The sequence below is a fragment of the Canis lupus genome, chromosome 7 (genome assembly GCF_048164855.1).
Source record: "Canis lupus baileyi chromosome 7, mCanLup2.hap1, whole genome shotgun sequence".
In the NCBI taxonomy this organism is placed as follows: domain Eukaryota; kingdom Metazoa; phylum Chordata; class Mammalia; order Carnivora; family Canidae; genus Canis; species Canis lupus.
Genome location: NC_132844.1, coordinates 48,251,233 through 48,269,460, shown reverse-complemented (window position 1 = coordinate 48,269,460; position 18,228 = coordinate 48,251,233). Strand labels below are relative to the sequence as shown.

The 18,228-nt window shown below is 39.9% G+C and overlaps 1 protein-coding gene across 5 annotated transcripts in view; it reads left to right on the top strand.

Annotated features, from left to right (window-relative positions):
* The first annotated feature begins 983 nt into the window (after positions 1–983).
* The window catches only part of LOC140636819 (E3 SUMO-protein ligase ZNF451), a 90,914-nt gene continuing 73,669 nt past the window's right edge, over positions 984–18,228 (top strand). For 3 of the 5 annotated variants that reach the window (XR_012034051.1, XM_072832493.1, XM_072832491.1), the window contains exons 1-3: positions 987–1,133; positions 1,693–1,776; positions 11,755–11,835. Coding sequence is in view for 3 of the 5 variants with exons in the window: in XM_072832493.1 (XP_072688594.1) it covers positions 1,113–1,133; positions 1,693–1,776; positions 11,755–11,835 (186 nt within the window). In the remaining 2 variants the exon portion in view is untranslated. Of the gene's footprint in view, positions 1,134–1,692; positions 1,777–2,267; positions 2,358–11,754; positions 11,836–13,316; positions 15,599–18,228 lie in introns of those variants that run through there. The other 2 variants (XR_012034052.1, XM_072832492.1) reach the window with 2 other exon arrangements.

Below are 18,228 nucleotides of genomic sequence, written 5' to 3'. Positions count from 1 at the left end.
AATGCAGGAAATACCAAATATTAAGAATAATTACCATAGACACAAATACTCAGATGGTAGATTTTGCATATAGACAGGCAAAAACAGGCATCTAAGATTTAAAAGGATTTTCTGCCTGAAAAGGTACTTTTAAAAATTGTCGATGTGGAAAAAAAAGCCGTTTTTTTTTTTTGTAAGACACCAAAGTGGGAAGAACCACACAAGTGAACATGAATGAACTATTTCATAGACCACTTTTTGAGTATGAACACTGAAAAAAGGTAAGCTGTTTTTGTAAGGTAATATCCGAGACTATCCTTAAACAGCACGTTATTACCGTGGTCTAGAGCTTGGGGACAGTTAGGTAGGCCTCGGGCCCCCGTCCGCTCTGGCCCCGGACTCCCTTGCTTCGTCAGTGTTCTTCAGGCCAACCTGGAAACCGGAGCTGTGGCTCAGAGAACGAAGCTAGGTGAGTAATGCAAGGACACTTTGGATTTCTTTATCCCAAAATTCAACTAAGCCTCCACATTCTGGGCCCACTGCAAAAAAGTTTGAAAAGGATGATCAGAATTTAGTCCCCATCATCCACCTTTGCGACTAAAACTGATAACCGTGAGCTTTGCTTCGACACCCACACATCATCGAATTCCAAAACCTCCTCCACCCACACCCTCGTTCCTGCCCTTCCCTATAAAACAGAACCTAACCCGCCCACAGCTCTGCAAAGCTGCAGCTGACGTCAGCGTGGCAAGACGCATGCGCCATACTTCGGAGTCCTTTTCCGCTCTTTTCCACCGAAGCCGAGACAGTCTCAGGAGCGACGAGAACTACAACTCCCAGCTTCCCGCGCGGCGCGAGGGAGGCGGGCCCAGACTGCGCGACAGAGGCTCGGGGGTGGAGCGGGCCACAGCAGGTCGCTCCGCCTTTTGACGCGGTTTCGCACCTCTTTCCGCCCGCGGCCTCGGCGGCGTCGGCGGCGTCGGCGCTCACGCAGGGGCGGGTCACGGCGGCGCGAAGCGGTGCTGGGCGGGAAGGCAAGTCGTGGCGGCGGCGGCGGCGGCGGGCGCAGCAGCGACGGCGGCGGCGGCGGGGCCCGCAGGAGCGGCGGTGCTGTCAGTTAGGCCGTCGGAGAAATGGGAGACCCGGGGTCGGAGGTGAGTGGTCGGGCGTCGGGCCGCGGCATGGCATGGCGAGCCGAGCCGAGCCGGGAAGGGAAGGGCTTTGTGTTTGGCGGAGCGTGAGGCCTGGTGCGCGGCGGCAGCCCCGCGGCGGGGCGAGAGGCTCGGCGGCTCGGGCCGAGCCCAGCGGGCGGGCCCGGTGCGGGTGTGAAGGAGGACCCGGCGGCAACAATGGCCGCCCGGCGGCCCCCGGCTCCCTGCGCCGGCCCCGGAGCTCCCCGTGGCAGCTGCCCCGGCCGCGAGAGCGACATTTTGAGACAGGCTCGCCCCTGGGCGGGGAGCGTGCATCCCTCCTCCTCGAGGAGACGGGGGGATGCGCGGGGGCCGGTGAGAGGTTCCCGGCGGCGTCCGCTGCCTGTGGCTCCACGTCTGCAGAGGCATCCCCCGCCTCCATCGGCTCTGCGTGCGCTCGGCTCCACTCGCTTTCCTCGAGAGCTTGCTGCTAGAGCGCTCCCCGTTTTCGTTCCTTCGGGGACAGTCTCTTCCTCCGAGGCTGTGGCTGCATAGCTAAGCGTGTCCTGGCTTGTTTTTATAGATGATAGAATCTGTCCCTCCAGCTGGGCCCGAGGCGTCTGAGGCAACGACGGATGAAAACGAAGATGACATTCAGTTTGTTAGCGTAAGTAGCAACGATATTCGGGTTTTCCTCGGAATCCCGAGACCGTGCGTTTAGGTAAGCCCGTTATGTGAGGATACCTCACCTGCGCGTTCTCCATTGAGCCGCCGTGTATGAAGGTCTGGTAGGTGCACCAGACACTTGGGGGCTTGGCGTAGGGTTAGGAAATTGACCAGAGGAGGTCTCTGAGCACCTGCACTGGACACCGCAAAGACTGTTCGAAAAAACATGCCTCACATTTAATCATGCTTCCTGTGCCTTCTTAGCGCCATTTTATGCTTAACCTACGCAAAGTTCCGGTCTCTCAAGAGTGTCCTCTAAGAGATGACCTGCAGGTTCGAGGGAAGGGGCCGCTAACAGATGAGGAAGGAGGTAGAAAACAAGAAGGGTTGCAGGAACTCAAAATCTGAGCGTTCTCTAGTTTCATGACATGAAGGCAAATAGCTTGAAGACTTCACCCACCTCTGACATCATCATGTTACATCATAGTGCAAGAGTAGATATTCATAATGAAGATCCCTGCATTACCAGGAACACACGGTTTTCATAGTTTCTTCCTTTTGGAACAGTGGTCTATAAGCATTGTAAGTGTAAATGTGCAGGTTCCTGGGGTTCACTCCACACCTGTGGAATCAGAATTTGAAGGCAGGACCCAGGAATCTTCACTTTGAAACAAATAAAAGGACACATGACTCTCTGAACCATGCTTTTGTAAAGCCTTGATTTGGGGGAAATGGGGCCCTGATGTATTTTGGGATGGTCTTCACCCCAAACTGTAAAATTTTGCGAAGACTCTATTTAAAGTGGTATCTTAGTTAGCTAAAAACTTCTCCAAAGCAGTGATTAGTTGAAGTTTGCTGTTAAACGTGTATAATTTTTCTTTAATAGATTGTCAGATGTGTATTTGTTTTTATTGATTTGGGGCATTTTGTAAAGCTGGTTATTAGATGATATCCTCTACATACCCCAGTATTAGGGCTACTGTGGTGATCCATTGTTACGTTGTGTTTAATGGGTTTATTTAGGAGTCTTTAACAGATTTTTTTTTTTTTTGTCCTCACCATTGCCAGTGCATATTATGCTTTGTCCTTTTATTTAATTCCAATATAGTTAATGTACACTGTTAAATTAGCTTCAGGTGTTCTCTGTCCTCATTTTAAACTTAACAAGGGTTTTGGGGATGGGAATGAATTGAATTGTGTCCTGCCCCTTCATGTGAACTAAAGTATGTTGGTAATGGATTTCCATGCTCCTTAGGACAAATATTTCAGGTTGTTTCTGAATATTGATATATTTGGAGAATATTTATCTTGATATTTTGTTCAAATAAAGGGGTGACATACTTTATAGACTATGGGCCTTGCTTTGAGAATCACAAATGGAATTATTAAAAAGATTTTAAAACATTTTTTTGGTACTTGTGGAATGAAAAATTGTATAACTTACGATTAACAAGCTTAAGGTATTAAGTTGAAGTTGAAAATATTCAATAATTTTTAAATCTTAATTTAAATTTTAAATGTAGAGAATATATCTTTGCATGAAGAATAAAAATATGCAATCAATCTATTGTATATTCATTCACTTTGATTCAATATCTTATACTTATCCCTAGGGGTTGATGAATAAAGGTTCAAAGTTCTGATAGTGCCAAATGGAGAATTATATGTAATAAGTGCAATTACAATACGAAAAGAAACCTATTAAAAACATTTCTTCTGTATTTTTAGTGATAACACTTAAATGATAATAAATGATACCTTTATTCTATTTTAAAATAAATTCCGAGACAGAGCCTTCTACTTCTCTTTGTAAACTAATCGTATATTTGATTCCTTCAGGTAATGCTTATCCAGTAAAAATAACAAATTGTTCTCTGCTTAAGATTTCTTCAGATACAAAAACGGCATTATGGTGTCACTTCTTGATTTACTCTGAATTTCTTAGTTCACTCTCATTAATCTAATTTTCTCAACTTTAATCCACATGGTGGCATAGCAGTCTTTCTGTGGTTTGCAAATTAAAGAGTCTAGAACCAAACAATGCTGAAGGAAAGGAATGATAAGGATGTGGAGGTGCAAAAATTAGTTCTTTCGTTTAAATTTTGTTGATGGGCAGCCCTGGTGGTGGTGCAGCGGTTTAGCGTGGCCTGCAGCCTAGGGTGTGATCCTGGAGACCCGTGATTGAGTCCCGCTTTGGGCTTCCTGTATGGAGCCTGCTTCTCCTGCCTGTGTCTCTGCCCCTCTCTCCCTTTCTCTATGAATAAATAAAATCTTAAAAAAAATTTTTTTTTGTTGAAATGTACATACAGAGAACTGGACTATTTATAAGTGTACTGTTTGATTTTGCAAAGTCAATGCCTTTATGATCTCAAATGACAGTATTGCCATAAAAACTTTTTAAAGATTTTGCTCTCATTTTTTGTTTAGTTTAGAAATAGAAGTGTGACTTCACCTGCCCCCCCACCCCACAATTGGAAAGGAAAAACCTTTGAAACCTATCAAAACTTTCATAAGCTAAGATGGCAGAAAGTGAAAAGCAATTAATTTATATTGCTTTTATAATTTATATTATAAAAATTCAGATTTATGTATTATTTTTTAAAATTTATATTATTAAAGCAATTAATTTTTTAGCATTTCCAAACCAAAAAAAATATTAATAGAAGTGTATTAAAAGGGGGCTTTTTTTATACCTTAGGACACATCTTCATAATAGATGAATAAAATAAAGTAAGGTACAGATGCTTTCAGACAATTCAAAGCTATAGCAGTGAGATGATGAGTTTAAATTCCCAGGGAAAGATCTTGGCAGTGCTATTGTTGCTACTTTGGGTGCATGCTGCTTCTATAATGGCTTGCAGCAAAAGAAACACTGTACAGTAGCTTGGCTTTTTATATCTTTTTTTTAATAAGCAAAAATTCTTTTCAGATTTCCTCCAGTTAGTGAAAATGAGTACTAATGTAGGTCTTTTGTTAAAGTAGTGTTAACACAAGCTTTCAAAGAGTGAGAATACCATGATGCCTTATTCGGCCACCATCTTTCTGTCTGTCTTTGAAACTGCAGATATTTTAATTTACCTCCAGAAAACTAGTTTAGCTAAGAACTGATGACATTTTCACAATGCTACTTTAGATATAAAGATATAAAAACTGCTGACGTAACCTACTGCAATTTTGGTAATAGCACATGAGACAGAGACTTCAGCCAAGATTTTGGTACAATGTGAAATCACTGAACGTGTAGAAATAGTGAAGAAGATCAAGGTGTAATTTTCTAAGTAACTTCCAAAGCACTTAGGTCAAGTGATAATACTTTAACTATAGTAGAAAGGGGTCATGGGCAAAAATATCAGGTTATCTTTTGGCTGCATGACTTTGGCCTATAATTAGATGAGTAAATAAATACAAATTATGTTGGAGTTCGTGATATGCAAAGTCATTAAGTAAATACTCTGGAACTACAAAGATTAACTGGAAATATGTCCTACCTGTAAGTATCTGTATTTTAGTATGGAAGATAAGATGGGTGATGAGAACTGTGTAAATAGTTTTAGTGGAAAGTAGTTGTTTTATAAAAAGTACATGGTGCTATTAAAAGAAAGCAGACTTTTTTGCATAGGTAACTTTTAGTATTTGTATTTAAAAGAGAATTATGAGGGGTACCTGGGTGGTTCAGTGGTTGAGCAATCTGCCTTTGACTGAGATTGTGATCCCGGGGTCCTGGGATTGAGTCCCGCATCAGGGTCCTTGCAAGTAGCCTGCTTCTCCCTTTGCCTATGTCTCTGCCTCTCTCTGTGTGTCTCTCATGAATAAATAAAATCTTTTAAAAAATAAAAGAAATGAAAGAATTTTGAAAAAAAAAAAAAAGGGCATCAAAGGGCGCCTTGGTGGCTCAGTTGGTTAAGTGTCTGCCATTGGGTCAGGTCATGATCCCAGGGTCTTGGGATCCAGCCTGCTTCTCCCTTTCCTTCTGCCTTCCTCTCACCCTACTTGTGTTCACTCTCTCTGTCAAATAAATATAAAAATCCTAAAAAAAAAAAAAAAAAGGCATCAAAATGGGAAAGCAGAGAGGATTATATGTAGTTCTGGAGGATAAAAATTTTTAGGTAGGAGGGGAAACGATGGGTCAGATAGTGTAGATTTTGAATTATGCACTAAATTTAGACTTAAAGTAGGCATTTGGGAACTATTTGAAATTTTTGCTGGACAGGAATGCAGAAATAAACTATATCCCTAACTTCTCTATATGGAAATGTATCCCCAAAGCACATGCATCATTTAAAGTTTTAGATTAGATTTGTGCATCTATGCTCAAATCCATATTCGTTTTAGACTGGTGTAAGCTACATTTCTTTTAGACCATAACTTATTATTTTCCACTTAAACTTGACCCTTGAGCAACACGAGTTTGAACTGTTGTGTCCACTTGTATACAGATACTGTAAATATTTTCGTTATGATTTCCATAGTATTTTGTTTAGCTTTATTATAAGAATACAGTATACAATACATCCAATGTACAAAATAGTGTTGCCTATTAATGTTATTGGTAAGTCTTCTAGTTAATAGTAGGCTTTTAGTAGTTCCATTTTTGGGGAGTCAAAAGTTATATGTAGATTTTCAGTTCTGTGTGGTGGGTGGGAAGGTCAGCACCCATAATCCTCATGTTCTTCAAAGGTCAACAGAAGTAGGTAATTGGTATCTGGCTTTGTATGAGAATAATTTTTCTGATAACCAGAATGAAAGCTTTTTGTGTCATTAAAAAAATTTTTTTTAAACTTAGACTATTAATTCAGCTGTGTTCCTTTTTTTTTTTTTTTTTTAAGATTTTATTTATTCATAAGAGATATACAGAGAGAGAGGCCAAGACACAGGTAGAGGGAGAAGCAGGCTCCATGAAGAGAGCCTGACGTGGGACTTGATCCCCGGTCTCCAGGATCATGCCCTGGTCCTAAGGCAGGTGCTAAACCTCTGAGCCACCCAGGCGTCCCTCAGCTGTGTTCCTACACTATTTTGCTTTTATCAGTACTCCTGGCTCTAATTGTGTGGCCTTGGGGAGTAGAATCCTTTGATTTTGTTATGTACAAAAGGGATGTGAATGATGATTTACTGATTGGTGGATGGAGCAAATTCAAATAAAATACCTTTGATTGGAGGACTACATTGATTTATACCTGTTAAGAACATAAGCAGTCATTATAAACATTTTAAGAAATCATGTTTCTTGGGATGCCTGGGTAGCTCACTGGTTGAGCATATGCCTTTGGCTCAGGGTGTGATCCCGGGGTCCCAGAATCGAGTCCCATATCAGGTTCCTTGCGTGGAGCCTGCTTCTCCTGTCTCTCTTTCTGCCTCTCTCTGTGTCTCTCATGAAAAAGTAAATAAAATCTTAAAAAAAATTATGTTTCTTGATATTTATATAATACGCATTTTGGGATTTTTTTTTTTTTGGTTAGTGGTATGAGTTTTTCAGAGTTGGCGAACAATAGCAGGAAGTCTTTTTTTTCTCTTATTGAAGGAATACAAAGTATCTTAAAAACGTAGGCAATAAAGCATTGACTTAAAAATAGTGTGTAAGGGGGCACGTGAGTGGCTCAGTAGGTTGTGTCTGCCTTTGGCTCAGGTCATGAACCCTGGGGTCCTGACATCTAGCCCTGTGTTGGACTCCCTGCTTAGTGGAGAGTCTGCGTCTCTCTCTTCCTCTGCTGCTCTCCCTGCTCTTTCTCTCTCTCTAATAAATCAATAAAATCTTTAAAAAATAAAACCAATAGTGTATAAGAGTGCCTGGCTGGTTCAGTCAGTAGAGCATGCAACTCTTGATCTTGGGGTTGTGAATTTGAGCCCCACAGTGGATGTAGGGATTACTTAAAAATAAAATCCTAAAAAAATAGTAGTATGTATGCTTTGAACGTAACCTCAGAATTACAATGACGACACAGGCAGTTACATATTTAGAGAACCAGGTGTACTTTATTTAGTTTTGTCATTTGTTAAATAATAATTCACTATTTTGAACCCTGGGTGGCGCAGCGGTTTAGCGCCTGCCTTTGACCCAGGGCGCGATCCTGGAGACCCAGGATCGAGTTCCACGTCGGGCTCCCGGTGCGTGGAGCCTGCTTCTCCCTCTGCGTGTGTCTCTGCCTCTCTCTCTCTCTGTGACTATCATAAATTAAAAAAAACAACAACCAAAAACTATTTAAAAAAAATAATTCACTATTTTACCTTGTAAAGTAATTGAGGATTAAATGAAATAATGCATATGAAGTCTTCAGCACAGTGCCTGTGTAGGCTCAATGACCTACGTTACTGGTTAGTAGTAAAATAAATGGAATACTAAAATGTTTTGATTCTTTAAGTTCATTATGGTGGAATTTTTTTCAATATCCAGTGTGAAAATTAGCTAAAGTGTAGAGTGTTTGCTTATAAATATTTTCCTTTGGGATACTTAATCATTTTTTTTTTTTTTTTAATTCAGCCTCTGCCTCTTTGGTGGTCTCAAATAGGTATCATCTTCTACCACTCTCACTTAAAACCTCACAATTATTTGTGGAGTGATTGAATAAGTACTTTCAAGGACTTGCTTTTTCTCATTTTTGGATTTTTTTTTTATTCCTTTGATTAGTGTGAATCATATGAAGTTACTGTCCTTTGGCAGTTCAGAAACGGTTAGATATTAATCTAATGGTTCGCCTCAGTAGTAAATTTCTTTCTTTTCTCTTTCTCTCTTCCTTCCTTCCTTCCTTCCTTCCTTCCTTCCTTCCTTCCTTCCTTCCTTCCTTCCTTCCTTCCTTCCTTCCTTCCTTCCTTCCTTCCTTTCAAGATTTGTTTATTCATTCAGAGAGAGAGAGAGAGGCAGAGACACAGGCAGAGGGAGAAGCAGGCTCCATGCAGGAAGCCGGACGTGAGACTCGATCCCCGGTCTCGAGGATCACACCCTCGGCTGCAGGCGGGCTAAACTGCTGCGCCACTAGGGCTGCCCTCAGTAGTAAATTTCTAATAATCATCTCTCATCATTCCCTTCTCCTGTCCTTTCTATTTCTGCAACTATTTTTAAATCCCATCTGTGACCATTTTCCTTATTCTGATTTTTTGGTTTTGAAGTGTCTTGTTTTTTTTTTTTTCCTCCATTCTTTTTGTTTTGTATTGTTACCCTCTTTCTTTTTTGTTACCCTCTTTCATCTCCCTTTTTTTCCTACCTGTTTATGGAAGCTCTGTCCACCCCTACTACCTCTATATTTCTGATTACCCGGAGACTTTCTTGGTGTGCTGTTTCTGTGGACATGTAATAACAATAATGTACATTTCTTCAAGAGATGAAACTTACGGTGATTATATGAACAGGAGAAGCTATCATATTTTTATTTCTTCTTTTTTGGGTTGCACGATTGATACCGACATAGCAGTGGTAGATTTTAGTCTTAAGGTAGAAGATTCATCTCTGTGGACCGTAATTGGAGAATATTCTGTCCCTCTTTTCCTCTTTTTTAAACTTCCATTTTTACAGCTCCAGCAAAAATCTTAATTATTACATGATCTCCACCCAGAAGTTCTGCTCTCAGGTTTTATCTTAGTGGCTAGATAAAACCTATTTGAAAGGATAGCAGTTTACTGCCTGGGGAGAAGTTGTAGCCTAAGGGAGAGGAAACAAGTTACTTTGAGACTGGATGCCTCTTCTCAGGAAGAGGATCTTTAACTAGATCTTAGCTTCTGTCTCCCCGACTTTAGTCTTTTTCTTTTTTTTAAGTCTCCCGACTTTAGTCTTTCCAACTGATCATATCACTGGTTTGCCAGCAGTCAGCTTTCTGCACCCTAAGAAATCTTTCCCTCAGCTGAATTCGCCTCCAGTGTCTCTTATTCTTGTACTCAACATACTAGATTTTTAAAAATAATACTCTTCACTCATGGCCTTTACTGCCTTTTTCTTTTCAAGATTTTATTTTTAGGTAATCTCTACGCACAATGTGGAGCCTGAACTTACAACACCAAGATAAAGTTGCATGCTCTGCCAATTCAGGCAGCCAGGTGCCCCTACTGCTTCATTTTCTACTTAATATTTTAGAGCCTGGCTTCTTTATGCTCACTGCTTTCTTGAAGTAGCTCTCAGGCATTTAAAAAATCTTGTCAAATTCAGTGACAGTTTTTTTGGTTGTCAGCATTTTGGGCCACATTTAGCATTGACAACCTTTTTTTTTTTTTTTTTTTTTTTTAAGATTTTATTTATTTGAGAGGGAGAGAGCAGAGTAAGAGAGAACACGAGCAGAAGGGGCAGAGAGAGAGAGAGAAGCAAGCTCCCCGCCCAGCAGGGAGCCCAACCTGGGGCTCAGTCCCAGGACCCCAGGATAATGATCTGAGCTGAAGGCAAATGCTTAACCGACTGAGCCACCCAGGTACTCCTAGCATTGACAACTTTTTGTTGAGGTTTTCTCTAACTTCTTTGAATTTATGCATTCCTTTTTTTTTTTTTTTTTTAAATTTTTATTTATTTATGATAGTCACACAGAGAGAGAGAGAGAGGCAGAGACACAGGCAGAGGGAGAAGCAGGCTCCATGCACCGGGAGCCCGATGTGGGATTCGATCCCGGGTCTCCAGGATCGCGCCCTGGGCCAAAGGCAGGCGCCAAACCGCTGCGCCACCCAGGGACCCCGAATTTATGCATTCCTGACTCTTCTTCCTTAGCCCCTGATTACCTACTTAGCTGTTCTTTCTGAGTCCTAAAATTCCAGCATTTCCTTGAGAACCTCCTTAAATCTCCTTTCTCCTCTTTGCTTTCTTTGTTGGCTCTATCACAGTTTCAGTCTGTCTTTTAGGGGAGCAACTCCCAAATCTGTATGTCTTAACTGTGTTCATATATCCAGATTATAGCCCTACATCTCCAGCTGTCTACCAGTTACCTTTGTGTACCACTGGTACATCAACCTGTTATATCTAAAAGAATGTTAGCTTCCTGTTTCTGTATTCCAGATTTATACTAATGGCATTAGTATCCTTCTAGATGCCCAAGCTTGAAACTTTAAGGATTTTTTTGATTCCTTGTTATTGTTGGGGTTTTGTTTTGTTTGGGGGGGACTTTTTTTATAGCCAATCTTTTTTTTTTTTTTTTCATTATACCCATGTATTCTCTTGTAGGTGTACCACAATATTCTCTTTACCTTTATTTTAGTTTTGCATTATTGGAGTGATTAATTATCCTGCCTTCCCCACTTTCCATACTTGTCTGTATGATTAGTCTATTTAAAGCACAGCTCTCATGTTTTTCCTATCTTTGTGTTTATTGATTCCCTTTTGCCTATCAAATAAAATCTAGGCATTTAGGCCTAACATTCAAGGCCTGGTCTGTGATGCAGTCAGTATGGTTGGAAACAGGATGAAGAATCAGATTTGATATTTGACTATAGGAGTGGGACATAAAGCTGAGCTGTTAGTCAAAGAACTGCATATTTTTGAGGTTGGTTATCAGATAATTAATACTCATCCCACCTAAAATTCTTGGAGCACTCTTTATTAATACTCATTTCCTCAAAGAATCAATATTGCCCTAATAACTCTACCGAGGTTTTGTTTTTTGTTTTTTGTTTTTTTTTAAGATTTTATTTATTTGAGGGAGAGAGAGCATAAGCAGGGAAGAAGAGCAGAGTGCAAGGCAGACTCCCCGCTGAGCAGGGAGCCCAATGCAGGACTTGATCCGAGGACTCTGGGATCAAGACCTGAGTCAAAGGCAGATGCTTAACTGACTGAGCCATCTAGGTGCCCTCTACTAAGGTTTAAACTCTTTCTTTTAGACTTTATCATTCTTATTCATGTACTCTGAATATTTTTCCCTATGTTTGTTCTGATTATTTTCTGTCACCCCAGAGGCTTCCTCTTTAGAGGAATTGGTGCCAGTCCAAACCAAAAAAAAAAAAAAAAAGATCGTTTTAAATGACTAGCTTAGTTTGAATAACTGTACATGATTTGTTAATTTGTTCAATTGTTTCATAGGAAGGACCATTAAGACCTGTTCTTGAATACATTGATCTGGTCAGCAGTGATGATGAAGAGCCTAGCACATCTCGTAGTGATGTAAGTACATTATATTTGATTTTCATTTCTTTCACTTCTGTCATGTAAAAGGCATTGCCTAAAGAGAGTTGTCAAGTCAGTGGTGGCTGTATTAGGAGCTGTAGTACTTTAGAGAATGGCTCATTTCTGTAGAATGAGCCACAAAAGGTGTCCCATGAGTCCTTGGCCCAGAATATCCTACTCCCAATTTTGTTTCTTTACTTTCAGTGAGGATGTGAAAGGATAACATGACACAGGAAAATTCTAAACCTTGAAGATGGTATCTGATAGAAGAAAAATGGAATAAAAACTGCAAGCTTTTTGGCTCCTTGTGCCCTTCTCCTTTCCTGTCTGTCCTCAGGTGCCATGTATAACTGAATCCTTTTCTTCCAGAACCATGTGGCCACAGAATGTTTATCTTGGAAGAAAGGATATGTGAAGATCCTTTAGGAAATGGAATGTGGAAAAGGGTTATATGTGGCATAGTACTTCAGTCATCACTCCTTTTAACCTCGTCTATCCCTCACATAGAGTTTTTTTTCCTCTTAACTGGCTTGGTTGTGGCTTTGACCCTTAAGCTGATATTTCCCTTATTCTGAAAATCAAACTAGCTGAGCCCTTTGTAGCAGTCTTGTCTTTGATTTGTCTTAGCCCAAATGTCTATTACTGGGCTGTTTTCTTGATGGGTTAGATAACTCTTGGCTCTTGTTCAAGGTGGCCAGAACACTTCTTTCTCCTTGACACAGGGGATTGAGACTTGGACTTGGAATAAGTATGCCTAGGTTTTAGTCTGAACTTTCACTCCTTAATAATTCTGTGACTTTGAATAAATTAAGCAGCTTTTAACTTTAGTTTATCAAATAAGAGTAATACCTACCTCACAGGGTTGTTGTGAGGACAAAATGAGTTAACAAATACATATGTAAGCTCCTTGGAAACTACAAACCATAAAGTAGGTCTATGCAACTGGGAAGTTTTGTTATTCATGGAGAGTGAATAGGAGAGCATTTTTAAAGGGGCTTAAAAATGACCCTGTAATAGGGACTTTTAGAAATATTTTTTGTTCTCAGTGGAACTTTCCCCGAAGTTCTCTGTGCCATTTTTTAACTTCTACTTGTTGACTTACATAAATTGAATGGGATTTTTTAAAAAAGATTGTTAATCACTGGTAGTCTCACCACCTCTTCTTATCCTAGCATGAGACCAAGCAGCAGGCCAGGATGGCACCCCTTGAGCTGGGCTTGTTTTCACTCTTTTTTTCATAAACAGAGTGCCACATTAATGGCCATAGTTGGTGTTGGGTTTTTGGGGTAGTGAAGCTTATGGATTTGACTTCTGTGATCCCCTTGCTCATCTGTAGTGGATTGCATCTTTCATTGTTATTATAATAATTTTAAAAATTGAGTTCTACTTACTGGACATGCATCTCTGCACTTGAAAGTTAACATATTAAAAGCATTTTTTTTTCTTCCTTGGTTTTCTTGTTCATGTGGATAACCCAGAGAATGCCTGAGTCTAAGGTGCCATCCTCTGAGAATCATCGCCCAGAAATGTGCTCTAGCTGCAGTGTTCCTCTTCCCATTGGAGACAGCAGCTCCTCCTCTGGGAGTTGCACCAGCAGTCCACAGAGGATAGTTTCTCAACCTTCTTCTGTTGAGAACCCATTGGAGAACCAGAAAAATGATCAAAATAATTCAGATATTAAGATCTCTGAGACAGAGACCCTTAAACCATCACAAAATTATCAGACTTTGCCTTCATCTCCAGTTCTGGTCCCCCAAGAATCCTTGGCCTCTTCAGAGGTCAAGGAGGATTTACCTATAGAGTCTTCTTCAGCTTCACAGCACGGACAGGATGCCATCCTTTATCTTCAGACACAAGTGGCTGAGATGTCCCGAGTGATACGTGATCTGCAGTCTAGGAGCTGTTTTAGATTTCATCATTCTAGGCCAAGTGAGAACTCCTCAGTGCCGTGGGACATCTCCACCTCCAAGGATGAAAATTTATCCACAGTTGATGAAGAAGCTGACTGCAAATCTCCCTCAGCTGATGACAAAGGGCAGCCAACTGACCCCAGTCAGTCTAGTTTCACAGGTCTTTTGAAAAGAATGGAACAGAGAGGTGTTATAAAGAGAGTAACATTACAGTCTGAAGCAGAATCGTGTGAAGGAAAACCTGATTATGTGACCTCTAAGAAACGTTTGGTTCCTCCATTGCATCCGCTTCTGAGAATTGCCACTACTGAGGTTTTTAAAGACCCTGCTGATTGCCATCCTTCCTCCTTCATGGGGCACAGGGTATATCCTGTAGCCAAGGATACCTCTCCTTTCCAACCAAATCCACCAGCTGAGGGCCCTATTGTAGAAGCATTAGAGCACAGCAAAAGAGGAAGCACAACATCTCCTCTAGATTCTACCTCAAAAGAAATGGAGGTCATGGGTTGTAGATTTTACCATGCCGCTTCCATTGCAGCCCGAGCTGCTAGCTACATGGCCTATATGACTCAATATCAGCGTAAACTCTGGGAAGATATGGAGGATCTGGTTCATGACCCAGAGTTTGATCGTGGAAAAGCAAGATGTATAATATCTGATGGTATGGATGCAGGCCTTTGGCAGCTTTGTACTACTAGGGATATAATGGATTCCGTAGTGAGAGTTATGGCAATGGCAATAGACTACAGAAGACAAGCCTGGCTCCGACTTACATCTCTCACTAAGAAAACCCAGGAAAAGATCTCACATTTGCCCTTTGATGGTACTTCCCTTTTTGGGCAAGATGTGAATGCTGTTGTTGCAGAAGAAAACAGTATTAAAGAAAATGACTATAGAGACCACAACAAATACTATAACCAACATCGATACTTTTACAGTCATGATCAGAAAGCACATTATCACAATAGAGGATATTCCAAAGGAGATTGGTACAAACCTCGAAATCATCCCTATAGATACAGAAAAAAGGGAGAATCTCCAGAACGCCACGGGTACAAGAATTAATAACCTGTTTGCGTTCACCAGTATAGTCCTCCAAGAGCCTAACTATTTTACTTGCTACTTCCACTCAAAACAGGATCTGCAGGTAGGAGGTCACCTCAGAAACTGATGCATGTCTGGAATTATCACAACTAACATTTAAATTCTAGACTTTTCAAAGAAGTTATAATAAAGAGACTCGTGTTTTATTGGCCATGTGAGCAATAGAGACTTTCATCTAAGTAGGTTTGGACAAAGGTTTACCCATTATTTCTGGTTCGAAATAAGTTCAGAGGATGGTACTCAGGAATCTGAATCCTCTTGTGATTAAAGAAAAATATAAAGATTTATTCCTCAGGAAAATCTTACTGGTAAACTGAGGACTAGTAGATTTGGGGTCTGGAAATAACCTACTATTAGATCTTTGTTTACTAATACCAGAGGCAGATCCTTCGTTTTTAGGTCATCAGTGCTTCCTTGTTCAGGCTTCAGCTTGTCAGATCTTCACAAAATGACAAGTCTGTTGTACTCTGTTTATGTCAGGATGATCAACTCAGCAAGAGTCCATACTACTCTCAAGCTCTCTGAGACTTCAGAATCAACCATGAGCTGTGTGCCAAGAACTGGAATACAAATCAAATTTTGCTAAAACCAGTTTGCTTCCAGTGGGATGGCTAGATGTTATAGGTCTACTGTGGAGATACCAACTGGAAGAAGACTTTCCTACCTATAACATCTCTAGAAATTTTCACAATAACTATCTTTATCAAGCCTGATGACTACCTTGTCATTATCACTCAGAGTTACATGTGAGAGAATTCTTTGTTATCATCACATCTAAGTCTTTTTCTTATCAAGCTCTCATAATAAGAAGCTGTGAGACCCAGTCATGGTGTTCTTTCAGGATATTCTGGGCCTTTTATCAAGATGACCTTCTTAAACAAACCTACCTTCTAAACAGTTAACTTTTTTGAGCTTGATAATGCATCACTCTAAACACAAAAAAGATATGTACATTAATGCCCTGGATATAAAAGATGTTATACCATCCAGGCATGCAAATCTGAACTCTTAGAAGAGAATTCCAAACATGCCTGACAATCTGGTCCTCATAAAATAAAGAAAGAGGAGTGCCATCAAACTAGATGATACTGAGAATCTTTAAGTGTTAAACTGTGAATGTCATAAAGAGAACATCTCACACAGCTCTGTTTCAGGATATCTTTAAATGATATCCACTAGAAATTTCTTTAAAAAGTCTGAAATCAAGACTTCAATGACATGTTCTTGGTTTATTGGTCCCTTAATCTAGTCAGACTCTTTCACGAGAGACAATTTACCTTTTTGCTCCCAGTTGGTTCCATTAATAGTTCTTCACAATTCTGGAACTGGCAGCAGATACCTCAATTGTATATCCCACAGTATCTTTTTAATCTCAAGGCAGTGGCTGTACAGTATACCAGCCCTTAGATCCTCGTTTTTGTAGTGTGACTTCAGAAATGGAGAAGGTGTCAAGTTTGAGAGGTCTGAATACATCATGTAGTATTTGCTTGGCAGCCAAAAAAAAATTTTTTTTTATCAACAGACTTAAAATTTTGTAACTTGGTTTGTCAACATCTGCGTTTTTTTCATCTGCTTGATCAAAATATTTTGGTCTACTGTTAGTGGAATATAACACACTGTTTTAGAATTCATGTGGTTTCTATCTCTTGCCATAGTTCTTGTACAGTGGTAATTGACGTTTTCCCTAGTCCCCTACTTTTTGATAGCTGAAACTCTTCTCCATCCATTGTAACTATATTTAGCACCCTTTTTACTACTTTTCTTCCTGTTTGTGCTAGAAATTGAGACGCAAAGACCCCTACTTAGAAGAAGCTATTTTATTTTGTCAGATAATTTCAGAGTACTGCAGTGGTCCTATGTGTAGATTAAAGCATAAACAACAGTCCTGATAGAGGAAATCATCTTGCAAATTTGGTCAAGTTATATCTAGAGTTAATACTTACCTTTTATTTTTGTATATTTCCACAGTGTTATACTTCTGCTTTTTTTTAGGTCCATGCCAGTGCTGTAGAAACTCTTTCAAATTGAACTCTAGAAGAGCATTAATGAACTACCTGAAAAGAAACAAGGGCCTAAAAATATTATAGAAGGATTTTTATAGTTTACAATACATATCACATCAGTCAAGCAGTCTCATGTGCCCTTGATGTGGCACTGTAGTTACTTTTAGGAAAGGACTAGTCACAGGTGAACTTAATTGGAGAGGGACCTTGGAATTCTTCTATATGGCTGCACAAAGCCGTTCCTAGTTAGCTAAGGCTACTTTAGACTGCTCCCACTTTTCCATTTCTTCCCTTTCCTTCCCGGATTAGATACTGGGTTACAAATGTGAGATTTTTGAGGTACTCTTATTTTCCAAAATTCAAACCAAAATAAATGATGCTTGAAGATGTAATTCTCTGAAACTGCTTTGGCACTTCCACTTAACAGCTCCTCCTTTTAAACTTTTTATTTTTAGTTGTCAGGAAAATGAAAACATAAAGTTCACCACCTTAACTATTTTTAAGTGTACAGTTCACTAGTGTTTTTTATATTTACATTGTGTAATTCCTCTAAAATATTTATAAAACAATGTTTGCTATTCCCTTCATCTTGTGTTATTTATGTTGCTCAGTAATAAATATTGCTTTACCACTCTAATTGATAAGCTCAAGCATCTCCAGAGAATTTTCTAAAAGTGGAAAGATACTGAATTATCAAATTGTTGATCGAGTAGTAGGTAACTTCTGAAAGGAACCTGGCAGTTGAGTGGGGACTGTCAGAATGTAGTAGAATGGGAACAGCTTTTAGCTGTAGCCAGTGTCTTGATCGCAGAGGAAGCAGTATCCTTACTTAACCTGTTTGTTGATTTTAAAATCTTTCTCTGGCATACTTGAATGATGATAGTGTTATAAAACTAAAAATAGGGATTTGATCTAGGGGGTTGATCTACTGCAACCCCAGTAGCATATGGAGCTCACAATTAGATAATAAGTTTTCATATTGTACCTGCCATAGAATTCTCCATGGGTGAACCTTGGATGTTTAAATCTCTCTAGATTTTCCTAGGAAGTTTTGGTATAATTGCAAATTTAATGATTTGGTATTCTCAATGGGGATGCATCTAATCCTTTTTCTTCAAAATGTTATTTCTTGACTAGACGTAAAATGTATATGAAGATAATATGATTTCTTGCATTTACTGTGTACAGAGAAACTGTTTCCATTGTTATATGAAGTGCCTTTTTAAATTTCACCCTATTGTTTAAAACTTAACATTTTGATGTCTTGCATATGTTGCTGGTGATATTTATGTGAGTTCTGTACAGTGAGTTTTTTAAATCTTGTAGTTTATTCATCATCTGTACAATTGCACTATCTAAATGTACTCTCCTTC